The sequence below is a fragment of the Camelina sativa genome, chromosome 8 (assembly GCF_030686135.1).
Source record: "Camelina sativa cultivar CO46 ecotype springtype chromosome 8, ASM3068613v1".
NCBI lineage: Eukaryota > Viridiplantae > Streptophyta > Magnoliopsida > Brassicales > Brassicaceae > Camelina > Camelina sativa.
The window spans coordinates 20,166,896-20,188,988 of record NC_141887.1 but is presented as its reverse complement, the minus strand read 5'-3'; the positions used below and the strand labels follow the sequence as shown (position 1 = coordinate 20,188,988).

General features: G+C 32.9%; 3 protein-coding genes and 2 long non-coding RNA genes across 6 annotated transcripts; 3 read left to right on the top strand and 2 right to left on the bottom strand.

Annotated features, from left to right (window-relative positions):
- Positions 1-71: 71 nt before the first annotated feature.
- LOC147940226 (uncharacterized) lies at positions 72-1,622 on the top strand. 2 transcript variants are annotated; one of them, XR_015563724.1, is made up of 3 exons: positions 72-370; positions 1,050-1,202; positions 1,301-1,622. It is a non-coding gene; the product is annotated as an uncharacterized LOC147940226 (long non-coding RNA). The 2 variants fall into 2 exon arrangements; XR_015563725.1 differs by having other exon boundaries at positions 89-370; positions 1,105-1,202.
- A 3,068-nt stretch (positions 1,623-4,690) lies between these two features.
- On the top strand, positions 4,691-8,588 carry LOC104707348 (uncharacterized). The gene is made up of 2 exons (XR_754623.3): positions 4,691-4,964; positions 8,372-8,588. It is a non-coding gene; the product is annotated as an uncharacterized LOC104707348 (long non-coding RNA).
- Positions 8,589-9,002: 414 nt separating this feature from the next.
- Positions 9,003-10,420, top strand: LOC104707347 (uncharacterized protein At5g39865-like). The gene has a single exon (XM_010423675.3). The coding sequence runs from the start codon at positions 9,242-9,244 to the stop codon at positions 10,268-10,270; it is 1,029 nt and encodes a 342-aa protein (XP_010421977.1). The 5' UTR covers positions 9,003-9,241; the 3' UTR covers positions 10,271-10,420.
- A 56-nt stretch (positions 10,421-10,476) lies between these two features.
- Positions 10,477-12,845, bottom strand: LOC104707346 (GTP-binding protein BRASSINAZOLE INSENSITIVE PALE GREEN 2, chloroplastic). Its single transcript, XM_010423674.3, has 3 exons — positions 11,485-12,845; positions 11,217-11,384; positions 10,477-11,000 (listed from the first exon to the last, which is right to left on the bottom strand). Exons 1-3 carry the CDS (start codon positions 12,712-12,714, stop codon positions 10,593-10,595), a joined length of 1,806 nt encoding a protein of 601 aa, XP_010421976.1. The 5' UTR covers positions 12,715-12,845; the 3' UTR covers positions 10,477-10,592.
- A 3,174-nt stretch (positions 12,846-16,019) lies between these two features.
- Positions 16,020-18,405, bottom strand: LOC104707345 (polyadenylate-binding protein-interacting protein 12). Its single transcript, XM_010423673.3, has 9 exons — positions 17,824-18,405; positions 17,550-17,660; positions 17,421-17,465; positions 17,261-17,333; positions 17,057-17,169; positions 16,894-16,953; positions 16,696-16,812; positions 16,562-16,623; positions 16,020-16,467 (listed from the first exon to the last, which is right to left on the bottom strand). Exons 1-9 carry the CDS (start codon positions 18,181-18,183, stop codon positions 16,407-16,409), a joined length of 1,002 nt encoding a protein of 333 aa, XP_010421975.1. The 5' UTR covers positions 18,184-18,405; the 3' UTR covers positions 16,020-16,406.
- Positions 18,406-22,093: the final 3,688 nt, after the last annotated feature.

Here is a 22,093-nt window from a genome sequence, read left to right as displayed (position 1 = left end):
TTCTTCCACGTGATGTGCACACGTTCCTATTAACTCGAGTTATGAATATAATCTATAGTTTTTATATACGTACGTTAAAGTTTAATTTAAAATTGGAAACAGTCTTGGTTGCATATTTTAAGTTTAAGAATTCTGATCGTTTCTCGTTTCTTTCTTTCTCTCGACTTTCTCTGGAAAATAAATGCTGCGATTTCGGTCATCTATCGTCTGGGTCATGAAATTGGAAGAGTAATGGCTATGAACCTAACGTGGGATTTCCATCTGCTCTCTTCCTCCTCTCTCTCTCTCTCCCTCATCGAATTTCTGGTTGGGTATAATTTCTAGTTTGAAGAAGATTCCGGAGATGCAAGCAGTTCAAATATCTAAAGTTGTAAGTTTATTTCAGGAATCCAATAAAATTGCTATTGTTAAGCTGCTGGAGATTTTTAATATGATGTTGATCAATTGAAGATTTCTGAGTTATCTGCTGTAAGACTTTCGTTAAGGTTAAACTAACTTTTTGGTTTTGTAATCATGAATTTAAGCTTGAATTGATGCATTATTGGTTAATTAGGTACTGTGATTAGGTTTGTTCTACCTCAATTTGTTTGTAGTTGTTGATAAATTAGGGTTGTTTGATGTGATTAATATTAGGGTTATGTGATTTGGGATTTGTTGTTTGGAAAATTAGGGTCCTTTGATGTTAGCGCAATTAGCGTAGATTTGGTGGCTTGATGACTAAGGCTGTTAATTTCAGTTTGCTTGGCCATTGATATTGCTCTTTGGTTTCTTCTTTGGCTGAATTTTCATGGAACTGGTGTCCATCTTGACAAAATCAATGATGGTTTTACATTTATTTTAATTGATCTTTTGACTTGGACAAATATGTCACTTTTCCATTTGAGTTGTGACAATTTAGTCGAGTTAGCAATTTGGTGTGTACTAAATCAACAAAACTACCAGTGCTTGACTTTACGTTATCCAAGTCTATGTCTTAGGTCTGTAGATGTGATTAATATTGGATTATTGTTGTTGTTCATGGTTTTTGTTATTTTCTTGTGCCTTCTTAGATGACTATTGACTGGAATCTTTGATGAATTTGTGAGAATTGTTGCGTGAGCTCAGCAGGGAATGGCAAGGACACGCTTATGATTTGTTGTCAAAAAGTTGCAATCACTTCTGCGATTTACTCTGTGACAAGCTTGGTGTGCCAAAGATCCGAGGTAAAGCCATTTCTCTCTCTCTCTCTCCCTCTTTCATTTTAATTTGCTTATTTTGAACCTAAATGCAACATTATGGGTGTTTAATTATCTGTTTGCAGATGATGGTTTGTTGGTTTGCTGCAAAGGTGATGATGGTTTGCTGCTTTGTGGTGAACTTGTATTACAAGTTAAACAAATTTGAATTTTCAAAATTTGAATTTTCTTTGTTTTTAAGAGACCCTTTGCCATTGGAGGAGAAAAAATATAAGAACAACTTAAGGGTGTCTTAACTTCTATTTTTTCAAAATTTATACTTACATTAATGGACAGAAACCATAAGGGTTTCTCACCATGGTCTTAAAATGAGAGCCAATATTGTAACTTTAGCTGTCGTGCTTTTGGGATGTATTATCCACTTTTTATTTTTATTTTCTCTCTTTATTTCTTCTTTAATTAGTAATTTTTCTTTTGCTTCTTCTAAGACCATCCCACTAGAGCAACTCATATAACTTGCTCATAACTGAACTAATCATATAATCTATATTAAACTAATCAAAGCAACAGACTAACAACTTTAAACAAAATCATTTTCCACTAGAAAATCTCTATCAAAATTACTTAAAAAAAAAAAAAACCCTATGCAGTTCTATAAAAAAAAGAAACAAAAGAAAATATGGATCTACTTCATTGCATTAGTTAAGAAAACTGTGGACATACTGTTTAGTTACATGAATTATAAAATGATTTTTAAAATATATGTCCATTTGTAAAAATTCGAATAACAACATATGCAGAAATTTTTTGTAAAATGTTATAAAACTATTCAAAATAAGTAAATATAAGATCAAATATTAGTGAAAGGAGAATTGTATTTTTATTCAATATATGGCTTTAAATTAGGTAGATAGATCTTAAGAAATTTGAAACTAATATTATCAAATACAGAATCATTTTGTTTGGTTGTAAGGATTGTAAAGAATTAATTGAGACTTGTTTGGATACATGGACAAATAGAATAATGTTAATCCGAGTTTACCCTTAATGAGCTGACCTTTTAGGTTTTAAAGTAATGGCACATTTCGTAAATACCTTGAGAGTGATTTCAGACATTTTTAAAATATACTTCAATTTTAATTGTATTAAGATTGTCTAATAAGTAATTATTTAAAAGAAAACAAACATAAGATAAAAAAATCGGATGGATACGAGACGAGATGAGATGGATGAGTCAAGACGAGATGAGACGGGAGGAGAGGGGATGGGTTAAGACGGGACGGAACGTGTTTTCCATTCCAAATAAATACATTTAGGATTAAAATATTTTAATTTACATGAAAATAGCGCACTTATACTATAACACCCAAATTAATATAATTTTAGTCATTTTATGAAAAAAAAAAATTTGTTCTGTGTTGTAGCACGGATACCTAGTGATTTATTAAGAGATACATAACATAAGTAAGTAAATGAATATAAGAAAAGAATGAAAATAAAGATTCTCGGCCATGGTCTCGTCTGTTTCTGTTGTCCGGTAAGCCGGCCTTCTGGCCGTTTCTTCTTTGACGTTTTGCTAGGGTTAGATGGAATCGCTTTAGTTGGTTGTTGTTAGTGGTAGATTTATGGTGGTTTTTAGTAGTATTGAGCAGTTTGAGTAGCTTTCGATTGGGATGTTTTGGCTCCTTTCTAAGCGGAGGTTTCGTTTTGTTTGAATGTGATAGTAGAACCTTAAGTTTGTCGAGTTCCTTCTTCTTCTTGTTGTTCATAGTGGGTGATAGTCTTCTCTGTTTTCGTCGGTCTCGTCTATGTGATTGGTGTTCTACGAGAAGTTAGGCCTCGCTCCTCGCGTTTTGAAGACTTCTAGTTTGACGTTCTTTGGCGTATCAACGTCGTCGTCGTTTCCGGAAGTGAGTGGTCTTGCTTGCCGTGTTATGAAGTCCCTGGTTCTTGGTTACGAGAGATCGGCTCTCATCGTGTTAGGAGGTGGTTGATGTTATTCTTGAGTTGGCTGTGGGCATCCTTGGTAAATCTCATCCGTTTGTGCTTAGAAGAAGAAGTTCTTTGCTTTTTTGGTTCTATTGTTTCTGTTAAAGTTTTATGGCCGGTTGCTTTTTTCTTAGATTAAGGTTGTTGTCCTCATTCGTTTTTGTTATCAAATGCTTTGTTTATGTATAGGTTTTTAGTTCCTTTGTTAGTTTCCGGGGAAATCTTGTTTTCCTCCGGCCTTTGACTCCGGGGACATTCTTGTAGTCCGCCGGCTTAAGTCTCCCCTCTTTTGGGCGTAGTATTTCACTTTGTATTCTACCTTGGTTGGAACCAAGTGTATTAATAATAATACCAGTTGACAAAAACAAAAAAAAAGATTCTCGGTGTCTGCAAGAGAAACAAACAATGCATAGAGAGAAAAGGCAAAACTAAGAAAGAAATCATTGTTATTTCCAATTTTCCACAAAAGAGGTCTCTCTCACTAAAAAAAAAGAAGAAACGTTTATTTTGGATAAAAACTTAAAAATTCCTTATTTATTTTTTTTATTTGGATAAATAATACCTCGTTTAATTGTTATTTCCATGTTCTTCGGTTGAATTTTTCTTTTAATTTTGTTTGTTAATTTAAAATAAATAGATAATTTATTGTTTTAAAGACAAAATTGTAATTTAAAATGATAATACACGTACCAGATATAATAAAATTTAGGGAGATTCTCAAAAATATCATCAAAATAAGTATTTTTTCCAAACTTAGCACACTATCTCTAAAATTCTAAAACTAGCACAAATTAATCTTTCAAAATTAAATTCAAAATTCAAAATTAATCTTTCAGAAAATAAAGATTTTGAAGAACGAGCAAAACAATACGTCCTTACATTGGAAACACGGGGAATCCTAGTATATAATTCGGTTTATTTGGTCTGGATTATTTGATATAATTTGGTTTATTTGGTTTGGATTATAATACTGTAGGTATGAAATTTTATCTACCGTTCTCAAGTTATTTGAAATTTGGTTCGCCACCTCTATTTTTTATATTTTATATTATCTTAGTGTGTGAATTAGCTTTTTTTTGGTTGGTGGGGCATAAATGTAAATGGATGGATGGATCTATAAACTGATTAAAATATTATTTAGTCACTCGATCCAGTATAGTATTTAGGATCACAGATTATGTTAATTAACAAGAAAAAAATCCAGCATTTGATCGAATATGATTAATTAAGAGATACATAACATAAGTAAAGTAAATAAATAAAAAGAAGAAGGAAAATAAAAGATTCTCGGAGTCTCCAAGGGAAACAATTACAGAGAGACAAAAGGCACAAAAAAAAAAGAAAAGAAAGAGATCATCGTTATTTCCATTTTTCCCACAAAAGAGGTCTCTCACTAAAAAAAGAAGCAATGCTCTTTTCTATTTTGTAGTAAGTAACACTTTGCGCTTTACAACAAACGATTAAATAAGGTAAAAAACTTCTCATTAATGGCAATAAAGTTCTTTTTTGGTGGTTCTTTCAAAATCAAAACAGAGAGAATAAAAAAAACACAAACTTGTAAACTTTATTTATTATTTACTGTAATGTAATCTCTCTATAACAACACCACCTACGTATTGGCCTTATTGCTTACGGCGTATTTATACATATATGGAAAGATCCTGTGTCCTTCCCTACATATAAAGATTCTGTTTTTCCAGTTTTTTTTTTGTTTTTTTTCTGAATCAGATCCTTATTCTTGACCCCTTTCGATCAGATTCATGGCAACGACTCAATCACACACCTCAGATCTTACTTCTGGTAACGTCACTTACTGACCCATCTCTCAATTTTTCAGATTCTCTTCTAAATTTGATTCCTTTACGTTTGATCTCTGCCTTTCCTTTTTCTCAAATTCTTAGTGGCTTTCGTGTCCAAATCCTCTTACATCGGATTTTTTTTATCTGTTAGGTTAGGTTTCGTTGATTTGGGTTTGGATTTAGAATTACTAGTTTTGCTTTTTCAGTTTTTGGTAGTGGTCTCATGAATTCACTAGTAGCGTAATTGAATTGCAAGTGTTCAAGTTTGGAGAATCTCGATCTCGTTTCTGTTAGGATCTGGGATCCAAGCTCTTTGATTTGTTTAGTGTTCCTTAAGTTCAAATTTTGGATTTTTTTGCATTAGGATCTGCTTTTGTTTTTTTTTTTTGCCGATCTTGTTGCAACCCTTGTTTTGTTCTTGTTTCTTCAACTTCTTATCCGACCATGCTATTGTTCATTTGGCATCTCTCACTCATACTCCTTCAGAAAATCGAATGGAATGTTACTTTAATTGCAGAATAAAAACAAAGATTTATATGTAAATTGTTTCAACATAAAGTAGAAAATTACCGAGGAGAGAGTATATGTTTGGAGGCAATAAAACTTGTCATAATCTTGAATTTAGCCATAGACTGCATATTTAACCTTCTTCCAAATTTCAGTGGAGCGACAAAATGCAGAGGGTGAGAAATTTTCATTTAAATATTTATTGGTTTTAAGACAACTGATTTAACTTTTATTATATAGGAGATGAGATTAGTTATGATATGAAAAAAAAGAAAACCGTAGAGAAAGGTGGGAAGGTGGGAAGATATATATGTGGAGTTCGAACAAACCAAAATATTAGATTGTGTTTCTTTAACTAATTATTTTTTTAAAAATATGTGTTAAATTGTTTTCGTTTTCTTTCTTTGATCGACAATCATTTTTTGTTTTATATATTTTTTTAAATTATTTGGTTTTGCTGACATGTCACAATTTTATTGGTATAGTGACTTGTGTTTTATAAGATAAAATGATTGTAAGGTGATGTAGATTTTTTTATACCCTTAAGTTTTCTTAAAGAAATCGGTACAAGGTTTTTCTAATCTAGAAACGTGATTTGAAAGACAAACTTTAAGTTAGTGCATCTTATATATTGGCACTGAAGAAAATCATACAAGAAAGTACATAAATCTTAAAAGAACTATGTGGAGTTATTGGTTTGAGATTTAAATAGAGTTTTAAAGATTTTAAATGTTATATAAAATCTATTGTTATTAGATCAAGATTTTGTTAAATTCTGTTAAAGTTTAGTGTTATTAGTTTGTACTTTGTTAAAATTCATTTAAAATCTTAAAAAAATTGGGTTATTGGATTCAGACTTTTATAAAGTCATTAAAAGTTTTGTGTTATTCAATTAAAACAAGAGGCATTTTCAAAAATACCCCTTTTTGAAATTTTTTTTTTAAAATGCCACCATTTTCAAAACTCTCCCTCTTTATATATAAAATGACCAAATTACATTTTCTATGAGTGACACAAGAATGTACAGTCACCAAAATCGAAAAAAAAATTCCCACCAAAAATTATTTTTTTTTCCGCCAAAATCGAAAAACATTCTCGCCAAAATCAAAAAAAAAATCCGGTAAAAAACGAAAAAAAATTCCCGCTAATATTTTTGATATTTATATTTTTTAAAAACCTTATAAAAACTTTGTAAATGCTTTAAAAAACTTTTAAAAAACCTTTTAAAAAACTTGTATACGTTTTTAGAAGGTTTTTAAAAAGTTTTTTATAAGGTTTTTATAAGTCATTTACAAAATTTTTACAAGGTTTTATAAGGTTTTTAAATCGCTAAAACCTTAAAGTCTTGTAAATTTTTTTGGTGGGAAATTTTTTTGACAAAAAAAAAATGTTCTGAAAATTTTTTGGCGGAAAAATATGTTGGAATTTTTTTTTTCATTTATTGATAAAATATTTTTCATGTAAGGGTAAAATGGATATTAAAATTAAAGGAGGGAAAAAAAGAAAATGACAAAAAAAAGTATTTTTGAAAAGGAGTATATCAGAAAGGGTATTCCTAACAAATTCTCTATTTTGAACTTTGTAATGTTTTTAGAGAGATTAGCATTTACACCTACTTCTCATCCATCTTTTTACACTTAGACATACTTTCTACTCTTGCTATACTTTTCCAAGTTTTTAGCTTAGGTGTCTTTCTTTAATGGCAAAACTGCCCTGGAACTATGGTTGGTCACATTTCTATTAAGTAACTATGTTATTTTCAGAAATATGTTATCACTCTTAGATGGTAACCAAAATTAAAATCTGACCGCTCATGTTTGAAGTGGAAGAATAATCCAAACATTTTGTGTGTTTTATTCCTTATTCGATAGTTTCCCCTTTCTTTCTCTCTCTCTTTTTTTCTCACTTTCTTTTATCTTTATTATCATTTATTTAGTTATTATCAATAAATTTCGTATATTTTTTTACACAAAATATTATTATTACACTTTTTCTACATTTTGTAACATCCGCGAACCGCAATCCCGGTTTAGGATGTGCATCGATCGATGCAAAGTTGGTTTGTGCTGTTCGAGTTTAAGTTAAATATTGCGTTTTGGGGTTAGGGAAACTCTGAAATCGCTTATAAAAGCAGAAACTCGAGTGTTTGGCCGAGTTTGGCCGTTTCTACAAAAAAAGAAAGAGAGAAAGAAGTTTTTGGTTGTTCTTGAGAGTTCTTGGAGGAGTTCTTGGAGATCTGTGGTTGTTCATGTAGAGATCTGTAGCTGGGATCGTTGTAGGAGGTTCCTAGGAGTGTTTCTCTTCCTGTTGAGGTTCAAAATCGTTTGTGGCAAAGGTAAGTGCATGACCATGGCTTATCTAAGCCAGAGTTTTCTCTGATCTGCTTGTTTATGTGTTGTATGGCTTGTTAGAACGTTATTTGAGACTTTGAGGCTTTCTTGTGGCTTGGGATCGAGTTTGATGGTTGTAGGAACGAAGATCTGGCGAGAAGCTTCGGGGAAAAACGATGCTCGGCATGTGCGTCAGTCGATGCAAATGCAGGACGACGCGTTTGACCTAGGAGCATCGGTCAATGCCATGTGGAGGCGTCGGTCGATGCAATTAGGGATTTCATGCTATGTCGAGTATGTGTCGGTCGATGCAGTGTGCGTGTCGGTCGATGCAAGTGAACCTTGCGTCGGTCGATGCAAGCGTGTGTTGGTTGATGCAACCCTAGTTGGTGTCGGTCGATGCATGGTTGGCGTCGGTCGATGCAGAGACCTGGTTTGTTGTTGTTTGGTTATTGATTGTTGGTTGTTGGTTAGAGATGTCTCCTTGTGTGTATAGCCCAGTAGATGGGAGGATTGTTTTACTGAGTGTTTATTAAATACTCATGCATTTCGATTTGTGTTTGTGGTGCAGGTAAAGGCAAAGTGTGATCGTGGAATCAAGGCTATGAAGAGGAGGATGTTCTAGATGCTTTGTTGTTTGCTATGTGTCTTTGTTAGGATGCTAAAGTGGAATTTAGTGGTCTAGAACGCATGTTAGGATTGCTGGTTTATAATTTATTTTATGTTCAGGATTGTTATTGGAATGGTGTTATGTTATTTCCTTTAATGGTTATTGGTTATTGGATTCATTATTTGTTATCCGTTGTTGTTATTGTTTGGGGTAGGTTGCTAGTGAGTATGAGATCACTAGATATTAGGATTATAAAAATAAAAATAAAAATAATAAAAAAAAATAATATAGTAATGAAAATGAAATACAAATGTTGAAGAAAAAAATAATTAAAAGAGAAAGAGAAAATAGAGAAAAAAATGAGAAGGAAAAAGAAAAAGAAAAAACAGAAGGTTAGTTTAGTTGGAGGGTGTAAGCTGTAATTTGATATAAAAAAAATATATGAATAGTAGAAAATGGGTGTAATGGTGAATAGTTTTACAGAAAATAGGTGTGGGTGTAATTTTCTGTGCAATATATATATGAAATGAATATATTCAAACTTTTAAAGTAAAAAACAAATAGTTTAAACCTTTACATCTTCTTCAAACAATCACATCTTTGAACTTACTTTACTTCAAAAACAATCACAAAAATAAATAAATATGTTGATTTTTTCATCAGAGCCAAAGCAAAAGTCACATTTTTCCCACTTTAGAGCTTTGTCTTAATCTCACTTACTCGACCGTTCCTCTCAAAAAATTTCAAAAAACTCAATTTTGAATCTCAGAAAAAAGGAAGTTTCCGGCGTTAAATTCGAGAAGAAAAAAAAAACACAAATCTCCGGTGATAATGGGTTGCGTCTCATCGAACCTCCTTAATCACGACGAAGACTTCCCACAACTCGGCGGTGGAAGCTCCGCCTTTGGCCACCACATCGTCAAACTCACCTCCACCACTTACGGTCTTCTCACTCTCGATCCTCCTCCTTCTTCTCCTCCTCCTTCCTCCGCCGCATTCTCATCCGACATGCCTATGACACCGCCGGAGAAATTCAAGATCGGTACTAAATCTAAGTCGTCATTGTGGTCTGAGCCAAGGGTAATCAAGTCTGAACCGGAGGTTATTAACTCATGGGAGCTAATGTCTGGTCTCGACGGTGAGAGTTTCCGATTCACTCCTCTTCCGAAGACTCCGGTTAAGTATAAAGTCTTCGGCGGAGAGAACAAAGAGAACTCTGAACCTAATCGGAGAAACCCTAGAAAAAACTTGAACGACGACGTTTTGAAACCGTTAGATCCGAACCGAGATGATTCGGATCGGAGAAACGCTACGAAACCGTTGAAGGATCTGAAATCGGCTGAGAGATTTGAGAGGATTTGTCCTCCGGGAGGAGAGAACCGTGTGGTGATTTACACGACGTCGTTGCGCGGTGTTCGTCGGACGTTTGAGGCGTGTAACGCTGTGAGAAGCGCGGTTGAGAGTTTAGGTGTTGTGGTTTGTGAGAGAGATGTGTCTATGGATAGAGGTTTTAAAGAAGAGCTTGTGAGTCTAATGGCCAAGAGAGTTAAGGATGATGGAGCTGCAACTGCATTGCCGCCTCGGGTTTTTGTGAAGGGAATGTACATTGGTGGAGCAGAGGAAGTGTTGAGACTAGTTGAGGAAGGTTCTTTCGGAGAGCTGATCGGTGGGATTCCGAAAAAGAAAGCAGGAGGATGCGAGAGCGGCGCGTGTGATGGATGCGGCGGTTTGTTTTTCTTGCCGTGTTTTAGGTGTAATGGAAGCTGTAAGATGGTGAAAGGATGGGGTAGTGCTGCTGTGGTTGTGAGGTGTAATGAGTGTAACGAGAACGGTCTTGTTCCATGTCCTATTTGCAGCTGAGAGTTCTGAATTCACTCTTTTTCAGTTTGTGTCTCTTAAGCTTATGGGGTGAAATAGACCAAACCTATCTATGTTTGTTTGATGATCCGTTATGTATAATTCAATACAAATCCTCTCATGTTCTATAATGTCATCTTCTTCTTCTTCAAACTTGTCCAGTTGAGATTGATGCTATATAGGATCACAATAGGTCGACGTAATGAACCTTTTCTATGAATGAAATAAAGCTTAGATGAAAAAAGGAAAAGATCAATCTTGGTGAATTTCATAGAACGAGTAATTTCAACAAACCAAGAAAAAAATTACTAGCTTATAAGAAGAGTTACATTGTTGGTATTGTATCTGAAGGCTGTGACACCTCGCGGCAATGTTCTCTGTCGGAAACAGAATCTGAAGAAGAAGACTTGTTGGGTTTTCGTTTCTTCTGCGTTTCCTCTTTGTGGATTTGGTTATAATTTCTATCAGCTTTGGCAACGATCTTGGAGACAGTGAAACCAGAGTCTTCAAAAGTGTGTGATCTTTGCGGGAGCAGTGAGTCACGGCAGAAGACATCAATCCCCTCGTGAGTCCATACACCTAAAATCGCTTCTCCTTTGAGTCCTATCGCAAACCAACCGAGACCTGAAACAGCAATATCTACTGAACTTGTGTCCCAACTGCTTCCACTCACTCTGAATTCCTTTCTAACCCATTTTCCTAACTCTTCAACACGCTTCTCTCCAATTGGTGGCTTCATCAAGAATCAAAATGTTCAAAATGGTTAAGACTTGTATAAAGGATACTGTTCAAATCAAGCGTTGATCCTAACTAGTTCAAGATAGTTACAATTTGATAATTATCTACAACCGAAATGGTCTTTCAAGTTATGTAATCTCTCAATGGTGTTCAATACAAAAATTCATCACATTTCTTTCATCTACAACTGAAAGAAAGCCAGAGCTTTTACCTGCAATCGACAACCGAAATGGTCCTCAAGTGTTTTGTAAGCGTTCTCTTTCTTCCCCATGTGAAGTGGAACATAAGGAGACGCCCAAACTGTTACATACAACGAATTAACAGATGATTCATCAATGTCAAGTCTCATTAATCCACCAATGTGCACTGTATAACCTTCCTGCAAACAAAGAAAAAGAAAAAAAACTCCAATTAACAGTCTCACATTTGGTTACATGTATCCAAAAAGCCAACAACACATTCAATCTATAAAACCAGACCTTGATCCTGTAAGTCCTTGGTGTAAGTTCCTTACTGATATGAACAAGTTTCTGCTCCTCTCTAGTAAGCCTCGTAGTGATCTGATGCGGATTCAACAACCCCGGAGTATCAAACAACTTAGCCTCAAAAGGCAAAACACCTTCAATCCTAATTATCCCCAATGTAGTTCCTGGCACAGGAGCCTCTGTCAAATGCCAAACTTTCCCACCAACCACCTTCCCAACCGCATTAATCAGCGTACTTTTCCCTGCGTTCTGCGATCCAACCGCCCAAACATGTCCTCTCTTCCCAGCCATAGCCGCAACATCTTCAACCAAATCCTTAACTCCCCAATTCTTAAAAGGACTAACGAAATGCAACTTAGTGATCTTACTTAACCCACCTTCACGAGCTCTTTGTCTAACCCAGTGCTCAAACCTAGTAGGAGACAACGAACTCGGTAACAAATCAATCTTAGTCACAACAACAACAACTCTAGGTACATTTCCTGGTCTCCCTTCTTTCCAAGCCGTATTGTTCTCATCAATAGTTCTAGAGACAAGCTTAGCTACTCTCTTTGGGAAAGAACCATCGAAATCAGAAGCATCAACAACCATCAACACAACAGTTCTAGCACCAGAAGCTGAACCTAGTCTCCTACCAACAGTATGATCAAAATCAAAATCAGGAAGAAGATTCTCAACTGTTGGATCTTTCACTCTCCCGTAATGCCTAAGTGAATGACACCTAGCACACACCAATGGTCTAACATCTGATGGTTCTTGTTCTGTTTCTTCGTCTTTAGGGTTTAAGCCAGAAGAACTGTTGTTTGGTTCAATGATAAACCCTCGTTTGATTGAATCTATAAATTCAGGTTCTTGAGAGATTGGTACAAGATCACTAAGGTTCAGATCGTTCCTCTGTTTCTCAGTTGATGGTTTGATGAAGAAACCTGGATGTTTTGGGTTTGAGTTTTGCATATGAACTCCACAACCTGGGCATACGGAGATGGTGATTGATGTGGTGTCATTGTAATTCCCATCTCTGTTTAGCGGAAGCACATTAGAGGAAGAAGAGTAGAAACGAAGAAATGGAGATTTTGATGTAGTGGTGAAGTGAGGGGGATTGAGATATGAAGGAGATGGGTTTGTTGTGTTGCTTCGTATGGAGGATTTGAAGGAGGAGAGAGGAAGAGCGAATAAAGGTTTAAGCTTTGTTGATGAAAGCTCTCTCGCTACTTTAGAAAGCATTTCACTCTGGCGGTAGACGACGCCGATGAAGGGACGAGTGAGAAAAAAAAAAAAAAAAATTTAGGTTTTTATTTTTGTTTCTATGAGAGGAGGAAGACGAGTGGTTTTTTAGTTTTGGCAAATTGCGAAAAAGGTACCTGTAGTATTCATGTTTTGTAAAATAAAGTACTCATGTTTTGTACATCTAAACTATTAAACAAATTGTAGGGGGAAATATTTAACCTGAGTTTTTTTTTTAATAATTTAATCGATTTTTTGTTTAGTTTAAAATAGAAAGTAAATAAATTTTCAAATAATTCAAAATTTAGCTTAGATTTTAAATTTCTTTTACAAGTTAGGAGGATATATGATCAAATTAATATTTAGTGAAAATCGTTTTTAAAAAAATCTTATTCCTATTGAGTTGATTTTTATAGATGTTTATTGACGGTCAATAAATCCACTAAAAATATGTTTTCTCTCACCAATTAGAAAAACTTAAAATTTAATTTTTGAAAAACAATAGTCCGGAAAATTGCAACGTTCTTGATATTTTAGGGATTATATGAAACCAAATTCGAGTTGGTTGTATCAATGCATAAAAGTTCTAGGTGAGTTGTTCTACCTTTTTGGATTTATGTTGTTTATGTTGCTAATTAAAATTGAAACAGTTTGATTTATGTTATTTTTGAATCTTGTAAAGATCTTGATCATTAGTTTTCACTATTTGATTGGGTTACATTGAGTAGAAAGAAAAATCCACTTTTTAGGGGGAGAAGAACTCAAGTTTAAGTATTCAATAATATCATAAACTAGATTATGACCCGTGGTGTATCGTGGGTAAGTTTTTAAATTTTTTTTGTTAATATACTATTTTAATAATAATTTTGCTAATATACTCTTTTATTAGTTTTAGTGATTTAATATATAAACCGTGATATACCGCACAATATTTTTGTTTACTACAATTTTAATTAAATCAGTTTGATTCGACATATTTTATATTGGTGTTGTTAAAACATTAAAATGAGGATTTAACCCGTATTGAAATATCATATTACTGATAGTTTATTTTTTAGTATTATCAATTCAATCTTATAATGTCATATAACTTGTCATGTAATATAACTCATTTGTGTAATTTTGAAAATTTAATATGCTTAAATATTTATAATTTTAAACTTTTTATTAAGCTTAGATATATCAGTTATAAATTATAAACTTCTTAAAATTTTATAATTTACTATATATGTATATTGAACACACACTTTTATATTAATTGAATAATATATGTTTGTTTTTAAAAATTCAAATCACAATATATGCAAAAAAAATACACCTTTTTATTAACTTTATGTATTATATGATGATTCACTACATTTAAATTTTAAAATTAAAAAGAGATGATAGAAGAAGAATTTATTTTATCTGGAATAAATCTTCTAAATATCTATATTAATTATAGAACATTATATATATGAATAATTAAAATATTTTTATTATGTTTGGTTATAAGGATAGTAGAGAAAATTAACTAAACTTGTTTGGAATATAAACATTAAATAGCATTCAATTCAATGTAAAAACTTTCTAAAAAACATTTTTAAGTAAAAATTGCTGCAAAAATACTAATATAAATAGTTATTGAGAGGTGCCTTGTAAACCATTTTTGCCTTAGTCTAAAAATGGCAAGAAGGCCAACATTTTACAAAAGCCTATTCTGATTAAACAAAAAAAACTACCCAATGAACTAAGAGGCAACAAACAATATGGTAGTAGGCTAGTAGCCCTCTCTGAGGAGTAAGTTGAAAAGATGGAGAATCAGGGATTAGATTTAGAGCAATCAAAAACTGCTTGATCTCATTTTCTGCAACTATTTTCAAGTTCCATCGAATTGGAATTTAATATAGGTTCAGCTCCTTGCTGCAAATTATGTTCCATGGCCATGCTTCCACAAGCCTGCTTTAAGGTCACTTTTTGATTGTATATTACTACCTCTATCTAATATTATAAGCTTCTAAATTAAAAATGTGTATATTAAGTTTATTTTATACAAAATTTTATTTAATACTTTAGTTGGAGAGAATTGAACCAATCACAAAATTATTTATTTAAATTCAAAAATAGTGTTATTTTGACATGTTTTACACAAATTAAAAGAAAGCTATATAAGTTTTATGTTTCTTCTACTAATTGATAAGCTGAAATAACAATACGAATACAAAGATATTAGTATTCAAGTAAATTAATACTACATGTTATAAAAAGATTATAAAAATTAAATATAGTGAAAGTTTGTATAGAAGTAGATAGGATCATTACATTACAAAAGTCATTAGCATCATTACACAACACTTTTGACCTTTTGTTTGTTTGTGTGTTTTGGAAAAGTACAAAAGGTATCAAAGCTAATACAGAGATGAGTGCAACGAGAGCCACCACATCTCTCGAGAAGCGCAAAGATGGATCAAGCACTGTTGTTAATGCAACGAGCCACCACATACGCTTGACGTGTGATACTTGCAAATTACAATATTATCCTTTGGAGTTTTTTTTCGATTAAAAATGGCAACTCTGACCAAGTTGACTTGTTTGACAATTAATTGGAGTAAAAAATTTACACTGACCAATTCAACATTTGACTCATCACTGATATTTACTGATCAAAGGAGAACAAAGAAAAAGATAAATCTAAAAAGAAACAAAATAACTCAGCTTCAATTTTCCAAAGAATTTTTTTTAGGTCAATTTAAAACTGTTTTTGATAATTAATTTTAGATATTTTCCAAAACATAAATTTAATTCGTTTCGGGTATTTGACTTATGAAGTATGAACACAAACAATAATCTAACATTTTGCTATCTAAAAGTTTTAAAGATAAAATAATGAATTTCAAGATTCTTCTTTTTTTCTTTGTTAAATTTATAAATGCTTCTGAATTATGATATTTCTAGTTTGTATATTTCTTGCGACGACTTTTTTGATTCTCGACGTCAACATGACAACATATATTAGAAATATACACGTACAAATTAGTCTTTATTTGTTTTGTTAAATTTCATATACACCTAATTAACTGATTGTTAAAAATGTAGACTCATTCAATATGATATACTCACACGTTCATTCATTTTTTATAATTTTCTATCTGATAATTATAATTGATTATTTTTTGTGACAAACAGCATTCTCGTTTCTTAATTTAAAAAATGAAAACAGAAACTGACTTTTTCAACTATGAACACAGACTACTATGTACCTAACACTTTTCTTGATTAAATACGATTTAATCAAAGATATAAACAAGGACAATAAAGGCAAGTTGTTTAACTCTAAAATGTAGGAAACATTTTAAGCAACAAAGCAAGTTTTTAACAACTTCAGGGGGTAAAGAGTAAAAATAAATAACTAAAAGCGCCCATTAAAACAGAGACAAATCTTCTTCAAAAGCCTCACTCTCTCTGTGTTTTACTCTTCTGGACTGTGGTAAACATCTAAACGTAGGAACCCAAATCGAAGAAAAAACACAAACTCTCCCTAAGAGATTTACCCAAACGATCCCAAAAGCAAAAGGCAACAGAAGCATCATCAAGCTTCACAGCATTACATAGGGGAATGAAAAGCAAAAGACCAGAAGAAAATTTCAGACAAGCATTCTTTACATGTCTGTAGAGGAGCAGAAATATATATAAAAGCCTGTGTAGCTAAACGGTTAATGCATAGGATGTCGCGGGACAGCACGGGAACGAACAGGTGTCTTTGACGGACTCACCCTGCATAATCCAACCATCAAAATACGATTAGTGCTCAGAGATTCATAATCAATATATACAGAGAATGTTTTGAGAGTTGGTTTGTTCTTTGGACCTTATCGGTAAAGAACCAAGAAGGAGACCACTGCAGTTGAGGGCAGCTATTGCACTTTCAGCCTGCAGAAAGAGTAAAAGATCAGTACTTTGAAGCTTATTCTATTGATACAACCGTAAGAAGATGTGCTTTACCATGACAAACTCAACGAAACCGATGCGAGTTGGATGATGATAATCACCCAGCAGCCTCAGACGGTACACTTCTCCACACACAGACTCAAAAAACAGTTTGATGTCCGCGTGAGTGAGCTGTTGAAAAGTGAAACTAATTAAAGTTAACTCCTTTTAAGTTTCGGAATAGCTCAGCAAAGGAAGGAAAAAAAAACTCACCTTCTTGTCGATGTTAGTGCAGTAGATAGTTCTCGCACACATCTCACGCTCATCTTCACTCTAAAAAAACCAAAACAAGACTACAAAATCAACATCTTGAATCTAAAAAAAAAACATAACTTTCCACTGAGAATATGGTGAAACACAAGAAAAAAAATCTCACCCTCGGCAAGAACGTCGGGTTAACCGGTGCTATAGCGGTTTTAGAAGGCATAACCTTCACAGGATAGAACCCCAACATCGTACCAGACAAACTCAGCGCAGCTCTTGCACCCACTACAAGTACCAAAAAAATGACCAAACCATAAACCAACCATTCACAGGCACAATCAAAAAAAAGAGATTACATAATGAAAACTAATGGTACCTTCATCAGTGAACTCAATGAAAGCAAACCGAAGTACTGAGTTAGGGTCACCACATATACGACAATCAACTACCTAAATAACAAAATATATATAGTCAACAACAGAAACACAACACACCAAAAACAAAGATGTACTAGTCTATAGATGAACTAATTAAACCTGTCCAAAGCCGATAAACAAACCAGCAAGCTGCTCCTCAGTGACCTTTAAACCCAAAGAGTAAGATAGAATAAGTTAAAACACACAGTAGAGACTTAAACACTAAAGAAAGCTGGAGACTTTTAAAACCTGTTGGTCAATATCAGACACATAGACAGTTCTTCGAATGATCTCTTCACGTTGAGCCAAACTTGTCCTAGGATTCATTCTCCTTTTCCCTTGTTGTCCGAACGACTTCTTCTGTTTTCAAATCAAATCATTTTGACACAAAAAAGGTGAGATTTTTTCCAACTTATAAACACATAAAAAGGTGATAAATCTATCAAAAACCCTAAAGAGTAATTGTAATAAAAATCCCAAAAAAAACCCACAGAGATAAGAGACAAAAGAGTCATGTCCTTACCCGACGAAAGCCACCGTCTTCGTTAACAGGGAAATGTCCGGCAATACCAAAACCATTGTTAACAGCGAAGAAACCACCGTTAAACCCATTAACGACTGGCTTAGTAAGAGAAGGAGGAACAAACTCTTCAGCCATGGGGTTAAGCTTAGATAAGAGCTCATGAAGCTCTCTCATATCACGCTTAAAACTCTCACCACCGTCGGATCTCGCCACGTCGACTCCGATCTCTCCATTTCCGCCATGATCGCTGTTGTTAGAAGAGGCTCCTGATTCTTGACTGGTGACTGAAGACGGCGGCGACGGCGAAGAGATCAAACCACCAACTTCCACCACCGTAGTATCAGCTCCGATGACCGCCATGATCGTAGAAATCGAACAAAACCCAGAAATTAAAAATCCGATTTTTAAGACAAAACCCAACGATCAAAGTAAAGAGATATGGGGAAGAGAAATGAATAAAAAGGGAACAGTAGCTATAAGAAGAAGGGGAGAGCTACCAAGAAAGAGAAGAGAGAAGAAGAAAGAAGAGGACAAAAGAGTAATTAACCAAAGGATTAATCGCAAATAAAGTTTTGATTAGATGAGAAACATTAGCGAGGTTCGTATGGGATTAAAATCAAAAATAAATCTGAGTTTAATAATTTTTACTTTTTATACCGCGGTGAAAATGTTAAAACGATCGGATAAAGATAAAGTAGATAAATCTGTCGTACTACAGAGGAGAAGAGATCACGTCTCTGCAAAGTTTCAAAGAGCGATATTAGCAAACCTAAACCTACAAACAATTTAGAAAGTGTATTTTTTATACAATAACAGTGTATATTTTTTAACTTGAATCCTTAACAAAGTTTAAATAAACTACTTAAACTATTATTAGTAGGGTCAAAATCTGCATTAACTAATTTAAACATTAGTTAACTGTAAAAATGTTGATGAGGCATTGGACGCTCATAATGCATGATTTGGAGGCTGAAAGACACGACGTGAAAATTATAATTACAAAACTTATTTTTAACAAAATTAATATTTTTAAATTAAATAATTTTGTTTGCGTAAAAGTTTTACAAAATATTTTTCAAAATAAATCGATGATTTTTTCAATCTATTGCATAATTAATTTCAAAGAATATTTCTTAATTGCGACTCTTATTAGTTATTACATCAATGATTTTTCAAAAAATTCAAAAGAATATTTCTTAATTAGTTGATAAATGGTATCAAACTTATTAGAAATTATCAACAAAAGCAGTATGTAAACAACAATATTCCTTCACATTGGCTTATTTAAGTTTATCAATTAAAGTTGTTGACAAAAAAAAAATATCATTGGCTATGTGTTTTGATTAAGAAATATTTTTGAAATTAATTATGCAATAGGTTGATAAATCATTGATTTCATGTGTTAAAAAAAGTTTTTTTTGTAATTCTTTTATCCAAATAATATTATTTGGTTTAGAAAAATCAATGATGTAACAATTTATAAGAGCTGTAATTATAAATATTCATTGGACTTAATTTTGCAATAGATTGATAAATTTACTGATTTCATGATTTTAAAAGATATTTTAATTTTTTTTAATTCAAATAATAATATTTGGTTAAAAGGATAATATTAATTTTGTTAAGAGTAATTTCTATAATTATAATATATCTCGTCGTACACATCATGTCACATCATTATTTTTGACAATTGACTAATAGTTAAATTAGTCAATAGTAATTTTAACATCGTTAATAAATTCAGGTAGTTTATCTGAATTTTGTTAATGATTGAGGTTTAAAAATACATTATCTTATTATTTAGGTAGGATAATACACTTTGTAAATTGATCGGGTTGAAATTTACCATTTTTCCCTACAAACTCTAATAGTATTCATTTATCCAAAAACATATTTTCTAGAAAGATATATGTACTCTTTTGGGATTATTTATTTATGTCACTAACACCAAAACAAGACATAAATAAATTTATGACACCAATATACGAACCCATTTTAATTTGACAGAATAATAGAGATTATATTTACATTTGCATATTAACAATAAAAAAACTAACCTTGATATGATTAAAAGTTTCTTTAACAAAAAAGAAAGTAATCTACAAGTTTCCCACTCTAGTAAACAAGTAACAAAAATATAGTAGTTGAGAGTTGGGATTAACGTAATGATATGGAGAATGGCGACTGAAAGGACACATGGCATAAAACAAATGCATAGTTTTCTAATTCCATGTTTTAGAGAATAATCATTGTTTTTCAAAGGTTGATGTTCTGAATATGTTTAATATATTTTTGTTTTAATAATTACTGATGTTGTAGAGTGTATGGAGTGAGAAAGTGGGAAAGTGAAAAAGTATCAGAAAAATAAAGCATAAAAAGTCATAAATAAAATAAAAAAAATCATAAAAAAACAAAATTAATCATATATTCCTTCTGTTTTAATATGTGTGTAAAATCCTAAACATCTAACTAGACGGAGTATATATGTTTTCTTAAACAATACGCTATAACAGTTACCATCGATATGACTTCATCAATTTAAAAATACAATTACAATTACCTATGACCATTGATGATCAATTGATATTTTTAATATATTTCGTTATCATATTTCGATTTGATTTTAGAAACATTTCAAGTCTTACTTAATTAAGCACGGAGTAGGGAGGGCACGAACCAGATATCTGGAATTTTGGTGATATATGTGATATGCTTAGTTTTCATTCATATAAAACTTGAAAACTGGATTATCCGTTAATTCATATACAATTTGTAGATAACTGGATTATCCGTTAAAATTCCTGTTTGTTTTGATGCTTCCACTTACTGTTAGACTGTTCTGTTATGATATACAACTTTGGTGATATAATGACACCAATGGTTTAGAAACTAACCTCAGCGATAACCTGAGTGATCACAAAATCATGAACTATTGTGTGTTTATATATTAAAAAAAACAGACTAATTGTTTTTCTCTACAATTTGTAGTTTTCATAAGCATAATCCAACTAGTTATATGTGAAAGAAGAAGCGACTAGGTTTAAAATAAATTTCTCTTTCTTTTTTATTGAATAGAATACGATTACAACCCTATATATTTTACAAAAGAATCTAACTTGTGCATTAAGTAAACCTTGGGATTAAGTTATTCAATTTCCTATTCTTGTTCTATTTATCTAGAATACGAAAATATACAATATAACCTATGATATAGCCAATATTCCCCCTCAAGTTGGAGCATGCAGGTTACAAATGTCCAACTTGGAAAATAATCGTGTGAACGGAACACCTCTTAACGCCTTGGTAAGTATATCAACAAGCTGCTCGTCCGTACGAACAAGAACCATTGTGAGAACTTTATCTTGAACAGCATCGAACTATATGACAATCCTTTTCAATATGTTTAAGCCATAGCACTTCATTTAAAGCATTGCACATCACGTGATATTCAGCTTCAGCGGAAGATTGTGAGGCAGTTTTCTGCTTCTTCGTTTTCCAAAAATAGGCGAACCACCTAAAAACATAACATACCCACTTAGTGAACGATGAGTAAGAGGACAAGTAGAGAAATCTGTATCACAATAGGCCGTAAGAGTGAGATCAGAGTTAGAACTCAACATTATGCCATGACCTGGAGAACCTTTCAAGTAGCGAACAACACGCATAGACTTCATAAATTGAGAAAGAATATGAACTGAATATGCAAGCTCCATTCTAGTGGTAAGAAGATAAATGAGACACCCAACCAAATGCCTATATATCACTTTTACTTGACCCCGACTTGTGTTTCTGTTCCATTGGTGTTGCAGCTGGCTGCGAACCAGTTAGTCCTATTTTGCTATTGATGTCAAGAGCATACTTTCTTTGAGAGAGATACATACCTTCAGAGCTCCAAACTATATAAATACCGAGAAAATACTTAGCTTTACCCAAATTTTTCATATGCAAACATCTGCCCAAATAAGCTTTAAAAATGGTCGAGCATACGCGTATCATTTCCGCAAATAAGCAAATCATCAACATATAAGAGAACACGAAGCTCAATATCACCACACGAATAAGTAAACAACGAATAATCAGCATAGGAATGAACAAAACCAAACTTGGTTAAGGCAGAGGTAACCTTAGCGAACCAACATCGCAAAGCTTGTTTGAGCCCATATAACAATTTCTTGAGGCGACAAACTTTATTAGTATCAGAATGGCGAAAACCAACTGGCAACTTCATATAGACTTCCTCTTCTAAATCACCATGGAACAAAGCATTATG

Bases quoted from the DNA above. Each gene is read 5' to 3' on its own strand.
- LOC104707346 (XM_010423674.3), bottom strand. From the start codon at position 12,714: ATGCTTTCTAAAGTAGCGAGAGAGCTTTCATCAACAAAGCTTAAACCT. The intron at 11,385-11,484 runs GTCTGGTTTTAT...CTTTGTTTGCAG, and splicing joins CAAGGACTTACAGGATCAAG to GAAGGTTATACAGTGCACAT. The intron at 11,001-11,216 runs GTAAAAGCTCTG...TTCTTGATGAAG, and splicing joins ATTTCGGTTGTCGATTGCAG to CCACCAATTGGAGAGAAGCG.
- LOC104707345 (XM_010423673.3), bottom strand. From the start codon at position 18,183: ATGGCGGTCATCGGAGCTGATACTACGGTGGTGGAAGTTGGTGGTTTG. The intron at 16,813-16,893 runs GTGAGTTTTTTT...ACTTTTCAACAG, and splicing joins GCACTAACATCGACAAGAAG to CTCACTCACGCGGACATCAA. The intron at 16,468-16,561 runs GTCCAAAGAACA...TGGATTATGCAG, and splicing joins CTTGGTTCTTTACCGATAAG to GGTGAGTCCGTCAAAGACAC.
- LOC104707347 (XM_010423675.3), top strand. From the start codon at position 9,242: ATGGGTTGCGTCTCATCGAACCTCCTTAATCACGACGAAGACTTCCCA.